The sequence below is a fragment of the Chanodichthys erythropterus genome, chromosome 13, assembly GCF_024489055.1.
Source record: "Chanodichthys erythropterus isolate Z2021 chromosome 13, ASM2448905v1, whole genome shotgun sequence".
Classification (NCBI taxonomy): domain Eukaryota; kingdom Metazoa; phylum Chordata; class Actinopteri; order Cypriniformes; family Xenocyprididae; genus Chanodichthys; species Chanodichthys erythropterus.
In genome coordinates this window covers 20,231,097-20,255,356 of record NC_090233.1, presented here as the reverse complement: position 1 = coordinate 20,255,356, position 24,260 = coordinate 20,231,097, and the positions used below count along the sequence as shown (strand labels likewise).

The window sequence follows — 24,260 nt, the reverse complement described above, 5'->3', positions numbered from 1 at the left end:
AAACACGAAAAACGGGACCTTTAATATATACAGTGGCAAGAAAAAGTATGTGAACCACTTGCAGAATCTGTGAAAATGTGAATAATTTTAATAAAATAAGAGAGATCATACAAAATGCATGTTATTTTTGTTTAGTACTGTCCTGAGTAAGATATTTTACATAAAAGATGTTTGCATTTAGTTCACAAGACAAAACAACAGCTGAATTTATTAAAATAACCCCATTCATAAGTATTTTTTCACACTGAGGACAACTGAGGGACTCAAACTCAACTATTAAAAAAGGTTCAAACATTCACCGATGCTCCAGAAGGAAACACGATGCATTAAAGGGAAAGGGTTCAAATATGCAAAAAATGCTTGAAAACTGATTAATCTGCAGGAGCTGGAGGATTTTTCTGAAGAATAGAGCTCAGTTTAACTGCTCAGGACAAAGAAGAGACTCATGAACAACATCACAAAACAAACAAACAGTCATCCATGTAACCACAAACAGTATTCAGTGGTTCACATACTTATGAATGGGGTTATTTTAATAAATTCAGCTATTGTTTTGTCTTGTGAACTAAATGCAAACATCTTTTATGTAAAATATCTTACTCAGGACAGTACTAAACAAAAATAACATGCATTTTGTATATATATATATATATATATATACACACACACACACACACACACACACACACACACACACACATATATATATATATATATATATATATATGACGATTTTGATTGACATGCCATCATTTATTAACATGATTTTAATATTAGTTTTGATGAAAGTATACAATATAAAGTATTACCAAAAGTACAGTTAAAAAATGTTGGTATTCTTTTCTTGTCTGTTTATATCTCTAGCTCAGGCAGGATTCCCAGTGTACAAGTATGTTCCATATGGTCCGGTGAACGAGGTGATTCCCTATCTGTCCCGCCGGGCACAGGAGAACCGCGGCATTATGAAAGGAGTGCAGATGGAGAGAGACCTCCTATGGAAAGAGCTCATGCGCCGCCTGAGCAATGGAGAGGTCTTCTACACACCTGCTGTATAAAACACACTCCACTTCTCACCAGAGACTCATTGCCTTTGTTTTTTGCTTGTTCACCCATCCATTCATAAATCTTTTTTCCACTCTCACTGAGGCTGTTCTTTATGATATAGCATGCATGGGATTCTTTATTTAAATCAAATACTTGGTTGAATCTCACAAAACTCAATACAAAAAATACAAATACAAAAATAAGGAATTATGTATTTTGCATAAAACAATGAAGCCTATTTTGGAATCTTTCTAAAATTCATCTTCCAGAATCTGGCAGTAAGGTGTGGGAGTTCATTTTTAGTCTATCTCTGCAAAATGGACTTCTGGGTAGGAGATGAACTAAAAATGAACTCCCACACTTCCAAGAGTCACTCTCAATCTTTCTGTCTATAAAGCCTATAAAAAAATAGTCTTCATGTATTTTACAACACTTCAGCTTGTGATTCTTATTAAGTGGGGTCATTTTTTAGGATTCTTTACCTAACCTAAGTCTCTGAGATCTTGACACCTTGCACTTCTGGAGACAGTCTGAGTTAAATGTCTTTTTATCTGTAAAAGAAAACTTACCTAATAATTTAGTCTCATGCCCACGAACCGTTGGCTGAACGTCTGATGCATATGGCACACTTATCTGGAAACACGTCAGGGGTATCGAAGTTGTCGTCTGGTTGGTTGAATTCTACAGGATGTCCAGGAGACGTGTGTGTCACATTCTTTAACAGTCCGCCTGGAAACAAATGCCGTGATGCTAAACCCCCTCGTAGAAGAAGAATGCCATCATGTTTACAACTGTGACAACGAGCGCTTATCAGGATCAAATAAATGCTGGATTTTCAAAAGTATGTGAAGTTTGCAGCTACATTGTTGCAGTAAACTTGCACAATGTAATTTTTTTATAACCACTAGAGGGCCAAAAGTTAGACATGCCATGTTTCCACCGAAATTTGTTCCAGGAACATTTTTCCCCCCAGACCTATTGCTAGCTGCATTTCCATAGTAGTACCGCGAAGATAGTCTGGTGACGTAGGACTGCGTACGACTTTCTAGTCGTAATAAAGCTTAATAAAGCTTAATAAAGCCTGAACCTCATCGTCAGAACATCGTTGTATTTTTTAAACTCCATTGTTGATTTGAATAGCAAAAAATTCTTACTGCACACACCACAACAGAATAAAAAAAAAATGATGGTTGAAATAAAATGCTGTTTTCATCAACCAATCAAAATGCTGTGTGAACTCAACTAATCAGCATGTTCAGCTCGCAAGTCCCACTCCCAAAAGTTCCGGAACTTTGAAAAAGTTCTACCTAGAGGGGGAATTTTTTACCCGGAACTTCATTTAGACCCTGGTTCCTGCGGTCGAAACACACCGAGTACCACCCCAAAGTTCCTAGTTCCTGGGTAAAGTTCCTGCAGTGGAAACGCGGCTATAGTGTAACTTTAAAGGCACAATATGTAATTTCATGCCACTAGAGGTCGCTTATTCAAAACAAAGGAGCAGCTTGGTGACTCCTTGATTTCGCAGAATCATGGGAGGTGTTCACGTCTACAGCTGGTGGAAATGAATCTGACAGACTTGGGCAGAAATCATATTCATGGATGAGCTAATGTATTAAAGATTTATTAACATTACTGAAGTATGAAGCAGGGTGTGGCTGAAAGCCATCATTATTATGCCACAGACAAGTGCTTCAGATTCGTTCGCCATATGTAGGGTAACGCAGTGCTCTTTTATCATATTTGATACATTTGTGTTGTTATAAAGTTGTTATATTGCTACTCCGTGCTCGGCTACTATGAAAAACTTGTTTTATTGTATTTTGACAAGCATGTTTTTTACAAAAATTCACATTTCTGTAATGTGGAGAAAAAAAAGATAGGTATTGTGCAATCAATTATTTTTACTTTATTAGAGTAAGAAAAAAAATCTTATGAGGATCATGCAAAAAAGTCTAAAATAAAATAAATCATCCATATGCATTATGGTAATGAACATTTTGGAGTAAATGTGCTTAAATGTCATGACAATAATATCACAATATACAAAAATCGTCAAGGCCCTAAAAAATCACAATATTATAAGAAGATAGTCTTCTACTAGGACAATCACCTTCCAGATTCTGGAGGCAAATGCCAAGTAGGCACAGCTTTTATTCCTTTAGCAAAAACTGTAGTAAGTTGTAGAAATTGTGGTTATCTTGGTGCATTTTTGTATGGGTCAAGAAAGAGTGGATATAATCTTCCCTTTCCATATAATCTAATTCACATTTCCCCTGCTCCTTTCTCCACTGATGGACTCTCTCTTCTCTCATCCATCTCTCCGGCACCTTTATGACTCTGAAAGGGCTCCCTAAAATGTCAGACGCCTGAGCGTGCACTGCTGTTTTATACCCCACCTTTATTCCTCGAGTGGAACACCAATAATGAAAATATAAGCATGATTTAAACAGTAATAAACACATAAGTATCACTTTCTAGTAATGGCAGTTTGAGTTCAAGGATAACAACACCTGGAGTTTGAGAACTACAGGTATATTTTATGTATGCAATATTTCGTGCTCTGAGTAAGAAATTGTATGTTAAAGAAGGCAGAGTTGAAGTGCAGTAAACAGATTATATTTCACATGTAATATATTCCAAGCGAGTGGTTTGTTTGTGCTCAAGCCAAATCTTGTAATTTGCGCGGTGGGTCTCATTGAGAATAATATTAAAAAAACATTGTTTTATGGAAGGAGCTGAACTTTATTTTTTGTGTGATATCTCTCTTGTGCTCAGCGAAGTTGAAAAGTTCTGATGAGATGATTTCATCTGCAGTTTTCAGCTTAATGAATCTGGTGTTTAGCATATACAGAGCGAGAATTAAATCTACTCTTTTATTATCTGTGTGATGAGGCCTTTTATGCTTAACCAATGGTTTCTCTCACTCTTTTAATATTTTCTTTCCCTCTGTGGAGTATTTGGGGAAGATTAATAAAAAGCTTTAATTAATTGAGCTGAAGTTAATGATTTCTAGACAATTGCTCTTAAGTAAATGGCACAATTCCTCATCCATTTATATCCCGTTTTAAATCCATGATGAATTAACAACCCTTTGGGTCTTTTGCTCTCAAAAATAACAGGACAGACCATAATACACACCACATCCTAGTGTTGTGAGTCTATTGCTAGAGCCTAATTTGCATATTAGTATGCAAGGTTAGTATTGGTGCATCCAAAATCACTCAGCTTACAGGAAAATGGATCAACTTAACAATTAAAGTTGGTCTGTGCTTTCAGCAAACATAATATAATAAATTCTACAAACTCAAAACCAATACTGTTTTTTTGCTTGTATATCCGAGATCTATAAGCTTGCATTTTATGTTGAAATAAGATATAATAGTGATGTAGATCTTTGTCTGATCTTTCCACTACATTTGTCAAATTTGTCTATTAATTTTTTGAGCCAACCAATGTTTTATAGGCATTGTTTATACACCAAAACAAGTTTCAGTGGAAGAAACCTCCCAGGAAAGAACACTAATCACACTAATGGTGACTTTAAACATTGACTTAATGACTTAAACTTTTACAGCAAAATGTACACTATAAAATCTATTCATTCTGAAAAAAATATTTCTGTTATCATAAGTCAACAATAAGTTTAATCCTTGTATCCCCTTTTGTTTGTGTTGCTTGCCTTGTGTGTACATTTGCCTTCGTTTGATATATTTGTTTCTTTTCCTTTAATGTAACTCTGTCATGTGATTTTCATATTAAATGTTACTAGGCCATGTAGAAGCAGACAGAAGAGAACATCATGTGACATATATTGCAACGCGTAGGAACTGTTTTTGTATAGTACATTAGGTTAAGGGCGAGTGCCACCCCATGTACTTTTGGTTTTGGCTAGGACGCTAAAGACTTTTCTTTTTCACATTTTCTTTTTGTAGTAGTCTTAGGGGATATTTATAAGTTAGACTTATTCACTTTTGTTACTTTCTTTTCTTTAGCACTTCCCGCATCCCTTCTTTCCCCCATCTGCGTTTTTCAGGTCATGGAATGCCCGAGAAGTGACGTACTGTAATCTGGTGATTGTCGTGTTGGTCGACGTCTGTCTGTGCGAATTGGCCTTTTGTTGGACCAATCAGTCGAGTTTGTTTGAACAAGTTGTATTTTTGCAGTGACAAGTTGAAGTGTTTCTAATTTTAGTAATTTGTTTTTGTTCTAGTTATACTTAAAAGTGATAGTGCCTTCTTAAATGGCTTCTGTGTAGTTCTGTGTACTTTTTATTAGTAGGGTTGCTCAACAGATTAATTACATTGACATTAGGAGTTGCTTACAACTTGTAAAGCTATACTGTCAAAGATTCCCATTGGTTTGAAATGCATTAACTTAAATGAAATGCCACCATGACTCCTTAAAAATCCTAGAAGCGGGTGTTTAGGAATAAGCTTGCAAAATCTTACTTTAATTACTTACATTCATTTATTTATTTTTTATTTTTCGATTTTTATTGTATTGACAGTTCAGCTTTATGTGGACACCTTTTGAGTTGAAATTCATATTGCAATTTTTTGTTGCAATCTAGTAACACTTTACTATAGGGAACACATATAAACTATTAACTACGACTTTTCTCTCAATAAACTATTTTACTGCGTATTAATAGTTAGTAAGGTAGTTGTTAAGTTTAGGTTTTGGGTAGTATTAAGAATGTAGAATAAGGTCATGCAGAATAAACACTAATAAACAGCCAATATTCTAGTAATATACAAGCTAATAAGCAAGTAGATAAAACACCCTAAAATAAAGTGTTACCAAAACTCCCATAGTCCATAACTACTGTAGTTTTAACATCTTAATATAAATTCAGCTAAATCATGAAACATTTGTATGACTTGTCAGTGACTTGCTTGACCCAAGCTACAACTTGACTTGTTTGATTCTCACAAAAATTGACTTGGACTTGCTGGAGACTTGAAGGTTAAGACTTGAGACTTACTTGTGACTTGCACATGTGTGAATTACTCCCACCTCTGGAGATAATATTCAGTTTAAATCAGTTGATGTAAATGTTAATGTGTCATTTCTGTGGGTGGTTGTGTGAGAGCCATTCTTTACCACAGCATTCTGGGATGAGAAGAACTTCTTGGTTACTGATGTAACCCTCATTCCCTGAAGGAAGGAACAGAGACATTACATTGATACTGAAGTATTGGCTCCCAGGCGGGAACATATCGAAATTTTCCACTTCTGAAGTAGTGATTCTGAGCTTGTCAAGTTCAATGTTTTGTTGTTGGAAAGAATAGGAATCATGGAGGACACCAGGTTTATCTATTTCTTGGGGAAAACTTATTAAAGCCAAAATGTACTGAAGTCAGATATTTTATTTTGAATCATTGACAACTATATAAACATTCACAACGCTATCTAAGTTTGCAAGATGATTCTAGAATTTCGGTCTAATACATGCTTGTGTTTCGCTGTATAAAACATACAATATGCTTCAAATGTATATGATTCATATGCAAATATGCACTACTTTAATGGCAAGATAAAGCAATGTAGCTGTTGTAGGGAAAAAAAATAAAATAAAGAATAGCAGTCACAGCAGCAATCGTTCTCCCCTCTGCCATGTTTAAACTTTATGGCACGCCCAACTCGGAAAGTTTCCCAGTATTAAATACGACTTGAGAGGGCATTCATGTCCAATTTCCAACTAGAAACTCGTATTTACAAAAATTCTGTTTGCATGTGAAGGTAGGATTAGTTTTGTTTTTGATGTCTGTTTTTATCATTTTAGATTTTTCCTTGTGAAAAAGAAGTGTGCTTTATTGTATTAAATGTGCACTTGTAGTGTAAATCTTAAAAGTAGAAAAAAAAAACTGCTTGTAGGTAATAATATGAATGAAATAAAAGGCAACTTAAGTGTATTAAATAGTTCATTTTCTTGATATGTTAATGTCAAAAAAGTTTTACTTTAAAGTCTTTTGTTGTTAATGAAGTACACTTATTTTGATGTTGACTAATGTACTAAAGCAAATGTAAAGTACTTGATACTATTATTTATAATTGTAACTGTAGTGTGTTATTTGATATTAATAAGTTGATATACGTGTATTGACAAGTTGAGACATTTTAAATGTACTAAATTGCTACTGCATCATTACAGATAACAATTACAAGTATATTCAAATACTTGGCATTCAAGTTTCAATAGATATTACATAAATGCTTGTCAGTACATTGGGCGATATGCTTAACATTTCAAAAACAATATGAAATTACATAAAGTCATAAATTCATCTAACTGCTTTTATTATAAATTATAACTATAATACATGCATTTAATTGTAAATAACATGCAATTAAGTGTCTGATTTAAAAATCTCTCATCACTTACTTTAGGGGAATGTTTTGGGATTTAAGGACGCCGTTTTCATCATACATACTGTATTATGGGTATATTTTGATAAAACTTTTTTATAATAAATCTTTCAAACAGTGTAATATTCAGTAATCATAACATGTTTGGTTCCTCATTTTAACTCTCAAAAAAAACCTTGAATCATATTTTAAAGAGCCTTAAGCAATATTTCGGTTTCATTTGTCAAGTGGAATCATCAGGTTGATTCCCATGTTGACAGTGGGTACTGTATGTGTGTCTTATCACATGATAAGACCACTGATGTTAACTTGTGCTCTAAAAAACAAGGTTTATTTTAAGCTTACCTGACAAGTCCGTGGCGTCAGCGTGCATTGTTATGTAACATTATATATAATCAGTCACATGCAATAAAACCCTTTCATTTGCAAACAAATGAAAAATGCATATTGGCCCTTTAAACACAGTCCAGTACACTGTAATTTATAAACTCACAAATAATAAAAGTAAAATACCAGCTGCTGGATTCAGAATGAGCCAAATCATGGTTTTTCATATTTCACAGAAAAAAAATGTAAAGCAATAAATATGGGACTCACTTTGTATGTAGATTACAGTTTACAGATGTACACGGTATGAAGAAGATAAAATTGTTTGGTTTTTGTACACAGACCCTATCTGAGGCAATATTTCTTCACTTGTAATCTGTTTATTCACATTTCAAGGACTGGAGGTGTGTGTTATTGGTGATATTCAGAGACCCCACATTGGTTTGATTCCATCCTTTGTGCAGACGTCCCATGCTGCTATCACAGATATGACAATGTTGACAATGATGTGAAATATAATTCAAGGATGTTTCAGCATATAGGAACGAGACGAGGAGTTAAACGACAGTCAAACTATTTTAAAAAAATATTTATTTGAATTGCTTTTTACATAAGCTGCAATATTTTTTTATTTTGTTATAGTATTTTTTCTGTCGTGTTATCTTATTTGTTATCTTACTTTTAGTATTTGGCATAAAACAATGAGAATATTAAAAAAAAAAAAAAAAAAAAAAAAAAAATATATATATATATATATATATATATATATATATATATATATATATATATAACGAAATCCCTTCGTTTCAATAGTAATCCAAACAAATGGGAATTTAATGTGAGGGTGAACGTTTTCTCCATGCAAATTACATGATGGGTATAAGTTCAAAGTTGAAAGTTGCTTGTTTTGAAAATGGCTTCTATATGTGTTGTGCAGATGTGTTTCCATCGAAATAACCCGGAACAATTTGTCCCAGGACCTTTTGTCCACAGGAAGGTTTTTGTTCAGCTCCCAAGTTCCAACCCAGAAAGTTCCTGAACTTTGAAAAAATATTACTCGCGAGCAGGGACTTTCTGAGGGGGGATTTTTTACCCATAACATTTAGACCCTGGTTCCTGCGGTCAAAACAAACCGAGTACCACCCCAAAGTCCCTAGTTCCTGGGGAAAGTTCCTGCGAAACGCAGCTTTAAAATACATCACTACATTATTGGCAGTTTTGCCTGAATAATTTAGCTAATGTTACCTCTCCTCAAGAAATTGTTTTGTCATGCTACAGAGCTACTGTTGCAACACTTCAGAGACGTTTATAAGTAAGCCATTCATATGATTTCTATGAGGAGTGTAAGTCACTATCAAAAGCTGCGTTCGAAATTGTATAGGTTCTACATTTGGTTTGAAACTTACTTTGCAACAATTAAAAAAGTACGTCCATCGAATCCGCACTCCAGAATTTTGACGGAAGTAGTAGGTCATCTGAATAATTTTCACTTACTGTTTTGTACTGACTTACTCTTTTGATGCTATATAGTATGGAAGTAAACATAGGCTGCGTTTAAAGGTGCCATCGAATGTTTTTTTACAAGATGTAATATAAGTCTATGATGTCCCCTGAATGTGTCTGTGAAGTTTCAGCTCAAAATACCCCATGGATTTTTTTTAAATAGTTTTTTAACTGCCTATTTTGGGGCATAATTAGAAATGCGCCGATTCAGGCTGCGGCCCCTTTAAATGCTCGCGCTCTCCGCCCCCCAGAGCTCTAGACTCTCTTTACATTTGTTTCTGAATGAGTCTGATAGTATGCTCCGTGGCTAACAGCTAATGCTACACTGTTGGAGAGATTTATAAAGAAGTTGTGTTTATGAATTATACAGACTGCAAGTGTTTAAAAATGAAAATAGAGACGGCTCTTGTCTCCATGAATACAGTAAGAAACGATGGTAACTTTAACCACATTTAACAGTATATTAGCAACATGCTAACGAAACATTTAGAAAGACAGTTTACAAATATCACTAAAAATATCATGTTATCATAGATCATGTCAGTTATTATTGCTCCATCTGCCATTTTTCGTTATTGTTATTGCTTGCTTACCTAGTCTGATGATTCAGCTGTGCACAGATCCAGACGTTAATACTGCCTGCCCTTGTCTAATGCCTTTCATAATGTTGAGAAAATGGGCTGGCATATGCAAATATTGGGGCGTACACCTCGGCTGTTGCGTAACGGTGTTATGTTGAGAATCGCCTGTTCTTCGGAGGTCTTTTAAACAAATGAGATTTATATAAGGAGGAGGAAACAATGGAGTTTGAGACTCACTGTATGTCATTTTCATGTACTGAACTCTTGTTATTCAATTATGCCGAGGTAAATTAAATTTTCAATTCGATGGCACCTTTAAGTCCAATTATTTATGCCCTTCCCTCGCTAACTTCCCTCCATGTTGTTCACTCAGATGTACGTTATTGCTTACGTTGCACAAGTGCCCACTACTGGCGGAACCCTTGCAATGTGTTTAAATGGAACACCCCAAGCCCTTGATCACTTGGAATCCACTATGGAGCTGATTTATTATTTACATTTTTCCTTATGAATTTGTTTACACACCATTTTATAAGCCCGTATGTAAGCTTGGGCTGTTAAAAAAAAAACTTAAATGTAAATGAATATTAAATATGAATATATTAATATACTGATATTAAATATTAAATATAAAAATGCATAAATTAAAATGATTACAATACAATAAACTATGTGTTTAAAAAAAAACAGTCAGCTTTAGGTAGCTACATGTATTAAATGTGGTTAAATGTCAAAATAACTCCAATATCATACACTAGAGTTGTGTGGGGTGGTGAATTAAGCGCGATCTGCTGTGATGTCACAATCATTGTGGTCTATGGATCTGCCTAATAGGGTTAGTTCACGTCAGAATTAAAATTCCCTTATAATTTACTCACCCCCCATGTCATCCAAGATGGTTATATCTTTCTTTCTTCTGTCTAAAAGAAATTAAGGATTTTGAGGAAAACATTCCAGGATTTTTCTCCATATAGTGGACTTCACTGGAGTTCACCGGGTTGAAGGTCCAAATTGCAGTTTCAGTGCAGCTTCAAAGGGCTCTACATGATCCCAGATGAGGAATAAGGGTCTTATCTAGTGAAACAATTGGTCATTTTCCAAAAAAAAAATTATATACTTTTTAACCACAAATGCTTGTCTTGCACTGCTCTGTGATGCGCCACACATTACATAATCACATTGGAAAGGTCACGCGTGATGTAGGCGGGAGTACCAATCCAGTGTCTACAAAGCGAACATGCAAAGACCAAGTCAAACGGCCTTTACAAAAACATAAAGTTAAAACAACAATGTCGGATGATTTTGAAGTTGGAGGACAAAATTAGTTTTTCGCCTTACGTCACACGTGACCTTTCCAATTTGATTATGTAATGCGTGGCCAGTGGTGTAATGTAACGAAGTAATAATACTTTGTTACAGTACTTAAGTATTTTTTGGGAGAATCTGTACTTTACTTGAGTTTTTATATTTCTGTCAACTTTTACTTTTACTCCACTACATTTCCTAAATAAAATGTATTATGTATACATATAAATTTGTATACATTTTCGTTACTTACTACAAAATAAAGTTGGAAGAACACAGACTGCAAGCATGTGCAAACAAGTGCTCGCACAACCGCGGTTGATTTTATTTTCTGGGTTGCGTCCGTTGCTGGAGCGACTGAGAAAAGCGCACTGTCATTATACCTATGCATTATACAGTATGAGAGCGGCCTCTAGAGGTGAAATAAAAACTAACACATGCCTCCTAGAGTTTGTTTTGAAACGTGACACGAGGCCGCGTGCAGCACAGAGCAGGACACTTCAAAAACGGATTTAAAACAGACAAAACGGTATGTTATACAGTGTACACTACAGTACATGTTTTCATATTATTATAAAGTAATTAGTTTGCTGAGTAGATGCTGCATTAGTGGAGAACAGTAGAATGTTTGCCGTCGAGGCTGAGAGGATGTAGTACCTCAAGCGGTTAAAACAATGTGACAAAAACACCAACTGTTTAATGTCACAATTGTTACCATTCATTTGCATTAGTTTATATCCATTTGTTCGCTGTTATGCATTCATTATCCAGCGAAGGTGCATATTTAAACTGAATTCTCATCATACAGCGACAGAAACATAAATCAGAAATGTATTTGATTTCAGTTATTTTTTTATCTGCACTGTAACACATATTTTCATTAGATAATCATCAGGTTTTCTAAAATAGAGGCAAATAATGTGTGAAAGTATACATATAATAGACCCATGCTATGCCTTTGTGTGTAAATTTTTAAGCATGACTGGATTTATATGAAATGGTAACACTACAATAAGAGTCCGTTTGTAACATTAAATAAGTTTAATAAAAGTATTGTTCATTTTTAATTTCAACATTTACATTTTAACATTTTAAAGTTGTCTCTTACATTAGGTAATGCACTATGAATTAACATGAGTGATCAATGTATAATTAATATATTAGTATTTTTATATTTAAAAATTACAATAAACATTTAGCCTTTTTTTATTCAAAGAAACAAAATGTAAGAAAGAGTTAAAACTGAACACAATCTTGCTGCTCAAACTGTGTATAGAACAATTTTTAATAATAATTTTTAATTTTTCTTCTTTTGTATTTTACATGTACTTTTACTTTCAATACTTAAGTACCTTTAATATATATATATATATTATACAAAAAATATCACATACTTGAAAACTTTTACTCAAGTAACATTCTAAACAGTGACTTTTTAACTTCTACCAAAGTCATTTTCTGGTAAGATATCTATACTTTTACTCAAGTATGGTTTTCAAGTACTTTATACACCACTGTGCGTGGCACATCGCAGAGCTAGTGCAAGGCGAGGGTTGTGGTTACTCACTCCCTCGGTCAAAATGGAGGGGTCAATGGTCTGTCAAAATAAACTTCCCTCGTACACTTGACGAAGCTGAAGGCACTTTAAAATCGTATTCCCCCGAGGGGAAGTGCTTAGGGAAGTTGCAGCTATTGTGTTGCAGAGCAACTCAGTATGAGTTTGAAATGACCAATGTTAGATGGGAGGAGTGTTTGAAAAGTCATTTTTTTCAGCAATTTCATTAGGTTCTTTACCTTTAAGTTAGCATCGTCACCACTTTAGTTAGTTACTTTTTGAAGTGCTTTTTGAAACGCTGACTGGCAGATGTGAGTGAAGGTAGTGACTGACTCCGGCGACAATTATCGCGGGCCGCGGGCATAACATTGACAGGGGTGTTTGAAACTGTGTTTGAGCTTTAACTCTGGAATTAATTACCTTTTTTCTGCTTTGACAGGGGCCTTGCAGTTTTCTCTTAATTTGATTTCACCAGCAGGTATATGAAGGGATTTCTGGAATACTGAAACAAAGGTGTGTTTTCATGAAGGACAGTATGCCGTCCCTTTCTATACCCGTTTTTCTCTCTCACACACAGTCTTCCTGTCTTTCTTCATGTATAATACATTGCAAACAGTGCATTCGTCTACATAATTTGATAGCTGCCCTCTTTCACTTTGAACGAGATGGATCCAGCTCCCTGATGATGAAGAAGGATAACAAGAAACCGTGAGGAAGAGGACATGCGCACGTGCATTGCCATGAGTGAGTCTGTATAATGTTGTTGCACCACATTGTTTTTTTTTTTTTTTTTCGAGGAATCCCTAGAACATAAAAAGGCAGTGTGAATTTTCTCCTGCTGATCAGCACTCAGAGGTTTGGAGTTAATTAGAGAGGATAGACGCTCAGAATCAGCCGTGGCCAAAAATAAATAAATGGGCTGACCAAGGACTGCATTATTAAGCACCCTAATGGTGTTGCCTGAGGTACAGACCTCTTGTTCGGATACAGAATCAATTCATCATTAAACACCATTTTAGAAATGTTTAATCAAATCTTATCTGTGCCAATCAGATGTCTTTTAATTAATCAGTATATAACAAATATACACTCAAGGCTAAAGGGTGCTATAAACCACAAGATGCAACCTTTTCAGCTGTGACTATATTTGTCACATCTCAACCAAACTGACAACACTGGTTGGTCAAATTGGTTGAACCAATGACAATGGAAGAGTGTTCAGGTAACCTTTTTGAAAACAATCATTATTTTTGCAATTCAGTTCCATTCACACTTTTAGAGGCAGCTTTAAGGGGATAGTTCACCCAAAACAAAATCATTAACTCAGTTGTTGCAAACCTGTATGAATTTATTTCTTCTGCTGAACACAAGAGAATATATTTTGAAGAATGTTGGTAACCTGACAGTTGATGGTAGCTATTGACTTCTGTAGTATTTTTTTGTCCTACTATGGAAGTCAATTGGTACCCGATGGACAAAATCAAGTCAATTGCGAATTTATTTGTGGCATTTATGTGCACTCAGCCCATTAATATGATGCTTGACTTGAATGCAATATGAATCCCCATGAGAAAAGATAGTGCAAAGTCCTGCTCCAGCTGACAAACCGCATCCATGACCATAAATTTTATAATTTAGCTGTATAATGCCAAAAAATACTGGGTGAGAGGTGATAAGCCAGTATTATTTTTTTAACTGTCTTTTTTTTTTTTTTTTACCTTAAACAAGGTCATAAAAATTGTGCTGAATTTCCTATGATGGCTGTTTTCCCCCCCGTTTTTTGTTTTCTTCCATTCAAGGTTGTGATGAGTTTGTGCAGATGTAAATAGACTGTGTATCAGTGGTGCACTTTCTCATTTTCACCTGCGGCTTAACGGAAATCCATCATAAAAGCGGCTCTACTGTTTTTATAACATCTTCATTGATTCGTTTCCCTCTCTCTCCATCTCTCTCTCTCTATCTGAGTACTTTGTGTGTCTTCCAAAAGCAGCGAACATCTGCTTTCTCTGTCAGTACACCCACCACCCCCTCACTGGCTGAGAGAGTGATTCATATAGCCGAGCCCACACACACACACAGAGTCAGACCTCCACACAATGAAGAGGTGACAGCAGCAGTGCGCACTACCTCAAGCTGCCATTAGGGGGCACTCCTGCATTTCACGCACCCCAGACCGGCAATACAATCCCAATCGTGAATGCCTGCAAAAACAAACAGTGCATTTCATACAACTAACATGAATCAAAGAAACACCTGGAGCTGCGACACATGTCGGCGGGATCACGCTTCGTATTAACCCACGCGCTTTGCTGACAGCCTTGATCCCCAACAAATCCAAAATCTGTCATTTTTTCCTCATTACAAAGTTTTATTCATAAATTAATTATTAGTGCTTTTGAAAATGATGTACAGATTCTAGTCACATCAGTAGCCTTATAAAAGCTGTTTTATTTGACACAGAGCAGGTTGCGGTCATGTTGAGATCACATGGCGAGCCGAAAGCTACTCAGTTTATCACTGTAATCCTCCTATTACTGAATATGTTCACTTGTGGAATAAATTAGTAATGGATAACCACTAATAGTGCATTTACTGTATAGTGGCATCAGCAGTGTTGGGGAAAGTTACTTTTCAAAGTAATGCTTTGCGTTAGTTTCTAAAAAAGTAACTAATTGTGTTACTTAGTTACTTTGTATGGAAAGTAACTAGGTTTTTATGTGTTGTTAATTTTGTATACTTTTTCTTACTATCTACTGGGCTTGCATGTTTGTTTTATAATAACCAGGTGTCAGTCAATGAATGGTAAAAGAAAGTATGATTTTGAAATAGTAAGATATTCTGATTAACTTAAGAGTAATCTGATCACATAACTTGTTACTTGCAATGTGTTACCCGGACACTGGGCATCAATAACTCAAGAATGGAAAAATACTATAAGTGCACCTTAAAGCATACTTTTGCATGATTTTGTTTTGTTTATATTTATATTTCCCTTAAATGTTGTTCCCACATGTGTGAATTTCCATGACTATTCCAGTTATTTTTTTATTACTGCATACAGATTTTTAAAAACCATTCCAATGCAGACCAATTTATCAACTGATAAATTGAAAAGAATCTCCAAAAATGATTTGATCTCAAACTATACACACTCTTTAAGTTTAAGGACATGTAAAGATGTAAAGACAGCGAAGACTTTTACATAAAAGATTTTCATCAAAGAATCCTCTTTCAAAAACTGTTTTCAACACTGATAAGAATAAATGTTTCATGAGCAGCAAATCAGTATATAAGGATGATTTCTGAAGGATCATGTGACTGAAGACTGGAGTAATAAAGCTTCACAGAAATAAATTACATTTAAAAATATATTAAAATAGAAATAATAAAAGAATAATAATATTTTACAATATTACTGTATTTTTCACCAAATAAATTGAAGATGATGAGCAGAAGAGACTTCTTAAAATAAATAAATAAATAAATAAATATTCCTACCTAAAACTTTTGAACAGTAGTGTATATTAACTTTTTTATTAATACTTTTCCAGGCTTTTCTTATCCTGGTTTTCCATGACAGTGGGATCCTTGTTTATAATTATCAGAACATATAAAGATTTCAGATGCAAAGTGCCATCTGAAATTTTCTTCTAAAATGAGCATTTTTATCAAACTTTGTTTACTCTCTCTCTCTCTCTCTCTCTCTCTCTCTCTCTCTCTCTCTCTCTCTCTCTCTCTCTCTCTCTCTCTCTCTCTCTCTCTCTCTCTCTCTCTCTCTCTCTCTCTCTCTCTCTCTCTCTCTCTCTCTGCACACAAGCTCCATTACTTGTTTGTGTTTTCTCATCTCCAATAAAGCTTTCTGAGAAAAAGTTATAAAGATAATATTATGGAGTGCATTTCATGCTGTGTAATGGGAGAGATGTAAAGTTTAATCCTTTATTGGCTCATACAGAATGAGAATTGTCATTATTAATAAACAAAGACTCTGCTATCATATAAACACTGGAGATTAATGTATGAAAGGATCACTAATACCCCATCTATGTTTGAGTGATGTGATGTGATAAAACTATAAAATCCCTGTTAAAGCCTGATTGCATTACTTTATCGCTGGAGGTGGCCAAATTGTTGGTTGCGGTTGGATTCCCTATTGCTAGTTGATATCAGTGGACGATAGCTGTTGAAAATCTGATTGCAAATGGGAAGTATTGCTGATACTATATGTAATCCTTTTTTGAAAACAAGTTTATTTTTCTTGTAAATTAACATAAAATAGTCTGGGACTAGGCTTAAGCCTTGTCTATGAACCCAGGCAATATACCCCGGTTTCAAAGACAAAAATGCATTATTGAGCTGTTTTAACTGAAAGCAACTTTCACTGACATTTTTTAAAATATGTCATTGTTTTGTCTCAAGATGCACACCAATAATGTTTATAAGGCACATTTATAAAAGCTACTTAAAAGTCCTAATTGAACTAAGGCCTAATCCTGGCTTAATCTAAGCCCTACCTGTGAAACCAGGCCTTAAGGCATGGCATGTCAAGTCAAGTCAACTTTATTTATATAGCACTTTTTACAATGCAGATTGTGTCAAAGCAGCTTTACACTGATAACTGGCAAATAATTTTGGCTACACAGCAGCTCTTAAAGAAAATTGTGTCATTGACCAGCTTAAATAAATTCAGTATTGATTCATTCCATTGTATAAAATCAATAGTTATTAATTTAGTTAATTTATCTATATATCAGCACTGGAGAAAACAGTGATGTCATGGTCCAGCTCAGTTCAGTTTGCATACGGTGTCAATGCAGGCAGATTAAAAACATTGTTGAATATCAAGTATCAAGTGTCCCCAACTAAGCAAGCCAAAGGCGACAGCTGCAAGCAACCCAAACTCCAACAGGTGATAAAAATGGAGAAAAACCTTGGGAGAAACTAGGCTCAGTTGGGGGGCCAGTCCTCCAACAGCGAAAGTGCATAATTATGATTTAGGCAGCATTACAGGTCATAAGTCAGATTGGGATTGCAACAGTCAAAATATTTAATCCAGTTCCATCTAGTTGAAGATCCGTTCTAATTTAAGGGCTTGCGCATTTAAAATGGCAGATGACATTGTTGAGAAGTTCATTACTGAGGTCCAGAAAAAGCACCACAGTTTGACAAGTCAAACCCCCTTTTAAAGGATACATTAAAGAAAAATGTATATATGGAAAACAATCGGTCATACCCTCGGAATAAATGATGAGAAGTATAAACGATCATTGTCAAGCTAGCAAATAGTGTAACACAAAATTACCTCAGGTATACAGCGCTAGTTTCGACAACGTTTTCTTGCTATTCTTCTATATATTGACTCCGTCCACTAAATTCACTGTTAGACGCAAATATAGTTATTGTTATGGTTATCTTTAAAGTTACCATTCTTGGTGTGAAAGGACCTTTAGACTTATAACTATATAATCAGGTTTTACATTTAAATATTCAGGTTTTATGACTAATATATATATATATATATATATATATATATATATATATATATATATATATATATATATATATATATATATATATATTAGTGCTGTCAATACATTTATTTTTATAATCGTGATTAATCACACACTTGTCGTGAAATTAAGCATACACCATTTATCTTGTTTAACACGTACATTTTGGCATCATTGCCTATATCCAGCAAAGTAAACCATCAGATTGAAGTGTGATTTTCACAAAAGGTAAATTTAGATGTCTTTCCAAAAGACACCAAAAAAACAAATGATATGATTTCATATAATTCATACATTTATGTACACCAAAGCACCCATAAAAATTGTTTAAAAAATCACAGTGAAAAAAAACCATTCCAGAATTCACAGAGTATAGCAACAGCAAAGAGTCAAGTTGCAATACTCAACAGGACCACACGGAGATGCCAAAAAATCCCTAAATCAACCGCCTTGACCTGCATATATACTAAAGTACACAGCAACATACACAGGACAAATCAACATTATCCTGAATGTGTGTGAAAACAACCTGAATGTACTGAAATGTGTCTGTGCAAGAATACAGAGTGTGATCAGTGCGCGTCAAGATCGCTCATATATGATTTGTTTGTCCATCAATATCACGCGTGCTTCTGTGCATCACCACAATCGTCTTTACTTTGATTACAATCCTCATGCATCAAAACTTTCATAGCAAGAAGCTCGTTAGCTTTATCCAGCCGAGAAACATAATTTTCATATCATCTGGCCGCACAGCAGTGGGATGTTTCGACATTCCATTCAGACAGGAACAGAGCGATGCAGGAGGGCTCGCGCTCTTCAGATACAATGACACAATATGACAGAGAGTTCGTGTTTTAAAGTGAAACAGACACTGGAATGAATAATTATCGCTGCCATCTCTGATATAATCAGCATGGACTTTAAGATCATCTAAATGTTTGACGTAAATGAGGTTATGATGCAATTTCACATGCTTCCGTAATTTATTTTGTGTTAAATGTGTCCAATTTAAATATATATATATATATATATATATATATATATATATATATATATATATATATATATATATATATAATGTATGTATAATTAAAGCACACAGAGGTTTCGAGAATCACATCTTGAGGTCTGAGTGTAATTGATGTTTTAGTATGAAATAGGAAAGTCTTTTTAAGTTGTGTTAACCACAAACTTCATTTTACTCACAAGTCCAAAACCACTACTCTAAAAACCCATTAGAAGTTCCTGAGGGAACCCATGGTGAACTAGCCTTCCGTGTCTGAACAGCTCTATGCACACAGTGTAACATCCCATCTGCATTGTGAGCAAATAATGTGGCTTGTCCAGACTAGAGCACTCTGGTTATAATCAACAAAACTTTTTCCACTGAAAATGAGTGATTTTACCAGGAATAGTGTAAAAGACTTTCATAAATGAGGTGTGTTACTGTGAGGATGATGTGTTGCATAAGTGCCTCGCCTCAACTGTCTTTCCATCTGTCAGCCTGTCACTTTCTCTTTCTGCCTTTGAAGAGGGTGTAGAGTTAATTCAGATGCACAGATGTATAATGCAGATGAGCTGAATTTAGTTGTTTACAGCTGAAAATTTACAGCTGCACATATGATACATCTCTTTGCTTGAATCTTAAAGCCCTATTTACAGGTATGAAGATGGTTTTAGTCACATCACACGTAGACGAGGGAGACACTCCTGTTTACACCTGGTATTTTGATATCAGTTGTATATCTCTTTTGTCTACTTTCAACCACTTCAGCAAGACACAAAAGGTCATTGCAAAAGAGGCTGGCTGTTCACAGAGCTCTGTGTCCAAGCACATTAATAGAGAGGCGAAGGAAAGGAAAAGATGTGGTAGAAAAAAGTGTACAAGCAATAGGGATAACCGCACCCTGGAGAGGATTGTGCAACAAAACCCATTCAAAAATGTGGGGGAGATTCACAAAGAGTGGACTGCAGCTGGAGTCAGTGCTTCAAGAACCACTACGCACAGACGTATACAAGACATGGGTTTCAGCTGTCACATTCCTTGTGTCAAGCCACTCTTGAACAACAGACAGCATCAGAAGCATCTAAAGACAAAAAGGACTGGACTGCTGCTAAACGGTCCAAAGTTATGTTCTCTGATGAAAGTAAATTTTGCATTTCCTTTGGAAATCAGGGTCCCAGAGTCTGGAGGAGAGGCACACAATCCACGTTGCTTGAGGTCCAGTGTAAAGTTTCCACAGTCAGTGATGGTTTGGGGTGCCATGTCATCTACTGGTGTTGGTCCACTGTGTTTTCTGAGGTCCAAGGTCAACGCAGCCGTATACCAGGAAGTTTTAGAGCACTTCATGCTTCCTGCTGCTGACCAACTTTATGGAGATGCAGATTTCATTTTCCAACAGGACTTGGCACCTGCACACAGTGCCAAAGCTACCAGTACTTGGTTTAAGGACCATGGTATCCCTGTTCTTAATTGGCCAGCAAACTTGCCTGACCTTAACCCCATAGAAAATCTGTGGGGTATTGTGAAGAGATATGCCAGACCCAACAATGCAGAAGAGCTGAAGGCCACTATCAGAGCAACCTGGGCTCTCATAACACCTGAGCAGTGCCACAGACTGATCGACTCCATGCCACGCCGCATTGCTGCAGTAATTCAGTATTGAGTGCTGTACAAGCTCATACTTTTCATGTTCATACTTTTCAGTTGGTCAAGATTTCTAAAAATCCTTTCTTTGTATTGGTCTTAAGTAATATTCTAATTTTCTGAGATAATGAATTTGGGATTTTCCTTAGTTGTCAGTTATAATAATCAAAATTAAAAGAAATAAACATTTGAAAAAGTCTGTGTGTAATGAATGAATATAATATACAAGTTTCACTTTTTGAATGGAATTAGTGAAATAAATCAACTCTTTGATGATATTCTAATTATATGACCAGCACCTTTAGTAGTTTCCTATGTTATATGCATATCCCTATGTTGTAGTAGCTTAGTCATCATCACTCTGTAGTCAGGTTAGTGAAAGATCAAATATTTATATCTGTTCAATAATGTATCATGGCTTTAATGTTGTCCCGACCCAAGCATGCCTCTCCTCATGCCTTAATTAATGGTGTAGGGCCTGTATGTTACCATAATTTGCATCATATTCTTTTTACCATACTTTAGTTTGATTCTGCATAAACTCTCCACCATAAACATACAAATAAGGTGTGGAGCGAGACAAAAGGGACTTTCTCCCTCTCAAAATTTGCACTTCCTATTGTCTACTTTAAAAAAGAGGGGTGTGACCTGATAAAGGATTAAAAGGTCCCCTTAGAAACAAGACAAAAAATTCAACAAAAGCTTCAGCTTACTCCTAACAAATTCATCAAGAATCTCCACAAGTAACTGTTTTATCAATCTTTAGATGCATCTTTACACAGAAAAAGCGGCACAGAAACCAACTCTGAAGCGGCATAATACCACAAAAATGTGCATTTACACAGAACGTTTAATGCTGTTCTGAAGCGGCATAAACGCATTTACACAGGAATTAAAATCGCGGGAAACAATGCTTTGAACATAAGTATTTCAAAACTAACAGTTTTAACAAAATTAATTTAAAAATAATTAAATAATAAACAATGAAATATAACTCGAAATAAAAAAAATACGAACATTTAAAGTAACAAGTTAGTAAACTGCCTGCTATATCTCACGCTTTGATGTTTGTCATAATAAAAATTGAACGATGCAACAAAAAAAATATTCATTATTACACCGGGTAGTTCACAACAGGATTTACAAACGGCGAAAGCCAATTAATGACACACGACGATTCTCTGCTGTTATTTTGGTGGTTTGCTTCACGATGTGAGTACAGGACTCTTTTACTTCAATGCCCCTTGTTGGAAGACATTATTTTTATTATTTGCCCTAAGTTATATGTTTCGTCTCCTGCGTCTTGAATCTCGCGCTGCCTGAGCTGACTGGAATGCTTTTGGTTGTCATGACAATGACGTAGTTTAGAGCGGCTATATTTCGCGTTCATTTACACTGAACCAGAACAGTATCAGACTCGCCTTTGATACCAGGGGCTGAGGTGGGTCAGACCCGGCGTATTTTAGGTCTTCTTTAACACGGCATTGCGTCTTTACACTGAATTCTGAGCAGGTACAGACCCGCTTCAGAACAGCCATAAATCGGCTGTGTAAAGATGCCTTAAGTTTTGACCCCTTTTAAGAAGGTGATTTTGATTCTCTGAGGGTTCTCATTAGGTTGTGGTTAACATTGTAAATCTTGTCATTCTTTCTTCTTCTCTCTCTTTTCCTTTTATTTATTCTGTATATGTTTTGTTTAGTTTAGTTACAGGCTACCTGTAGTTTAATTTATTAAACTCTTTATATTCACGCTTGATTGTCTCTATTTGCGGCTCACAAATCAAAGTCACTTAAATGTTTGATCTTGCTACATGCTTTTGTACTGTTTAGTACTATATAGAGTAAGAAAGTTATCCTTCTTGGCCAGGAGAATAATCTTTCTTAAGAGTTGGTAGAAGATTGTACTGTCGGTTTGGTGGACGAACAGATCAGGCGATTGAAAAATTATTCTATATACAGTACACCAATCAGGCATACCATTATGACCACTGACAGGTGAAGTGAATAACACTGATTATCTCTTCATCACGGCACCTGTTAGTGGGTAAGATATATTAGGCAGCAAGTGAACATTTTGTTCTCACAGTTGATGTGTTAGAAGCAGGAAATGTCCTTCATAACATGAGATTTTAACCAAATGTTGATTTTGGTAAAATGTTGCAACAATATGTTATTTTTTATTTATTTTTTAATTTTTTTTGTGAAAAATTGGACATATAGGGTTTGGACCTTTTTTCCCCCTTACCTGTTTGCATCCCTGAGTTTGACAAATTCCCAAACTGCAGCTCTAGTGGGGTGTTCCTGGTCTGCAGCGGTCAGTATCTATCAAAATTGGTCCAAGGAAGGAACAGTGGTGAACCAGCGACAGGGTCATGGGAGGCCAAGACTCATTGATGCACGTGGGGAGCGAAGGCTGGCCTGTGTGGTCCGATCCAAAAAACAAGATATTGTAGCTTAAATTGCTCAAGAAGTTAATGCTGGTTCTGATAGAAAGGTGTAGAATACACAGTGCATCGCAGTTTGTTGCGTATGGGGCTGCATAGCCGCAGACCAGTCCGGGTGCCCATGCTGACCCCTGACCACCGCCGAAAGTAGCAACAGTGGGAGCGTGAGCATCAGAACTGGACCACGGAGCAATGGAAGAAGGTAGTATGGTCTGATGAATCACGTTTCCTTTTACATCACGTGGATGGTCGGGTGCGTCACTTACCTGGGGAACACATGGCACCAGGATGCATTATGGGAATAAGGCAAGACGGCAGAGGCAGTGTGATGCTTTGGGCAATGTTCTGCTGGGAAACCTTGGGTCCTGCCATTCATGTGGATGTTACTTTGACACGTACCACCTACCTAAGCATTGTTGCAGACCATGTACACCCTTTCATGGAAACAGTATTCCCTGGTGGCTGTGGCCTCTTTCAGCAGGATAATGCGCCCTGACGAGAAGCAAAAAATGGTTCAGGAGCAAAATAGAGGAGGAGCAGGAGCAGAACAATGAGTTTGAGGTGTTGACTTGGCCTCTAAATTCTCCAGATCTCAGTCCAATCGAGCATCTGTGGGATGTGCTGAACAAACAAGTCTGATCCATGGAAGCCCCACCTCAAAACTTACAGGACTTAAAGGATCTGTTGCTAACATCTTGGTGCCAGATGCCACAGCACACCTTCAGGGGTCTAGTGGAGTCCATGCCCGACGGGTCAGGGCTGTTTTGGCAGCAAAAGTGACACCAACACAATATTAGGAAGGTGGTCATAATGTTATGCCTGATCGGTGTATATATATCACACGGATCCATGAAAATTACTAAAACCGCTGTATAATGCTGCCAGACCAGTAGTTGGCGATGTCACTTTGTAAAGAAACACTACGCACCTGTAGACTGAACACATAATACGCAAGTGCATGATGTCACTGTTTTAA

General features: G+C 35.9%; 1 protein-coding gene across 4 annotated transcripts in view; it reads left to right on the top strand.

Moving 5' to 3' along the window:
* Positions 1-1,169, top strand: part of prodhb (proline dehydrogenase (oxidase) 1b) — a 53,699-nt gene extending 52,530 nt beyond the window's left edge. For all 4 annotated transcript variants that reach the window (XM_067407393.1, XM_067407391.1, XM_067407390.1 and 1 more), the window contains one exon: positions 865-1,169. In XM_067407393.1, coding sequence (XP_067263494.1) covers positions 865-1,055 — 191 coding nt within the window. In that variant the 3' untranslated portion in view covers positions 1,056-1,169. The remainder of the gene's footprint in view (positions 1-864) is intronic.
* Positions 1,170-24,260: the final 23,091 nt, after the last annotated feature.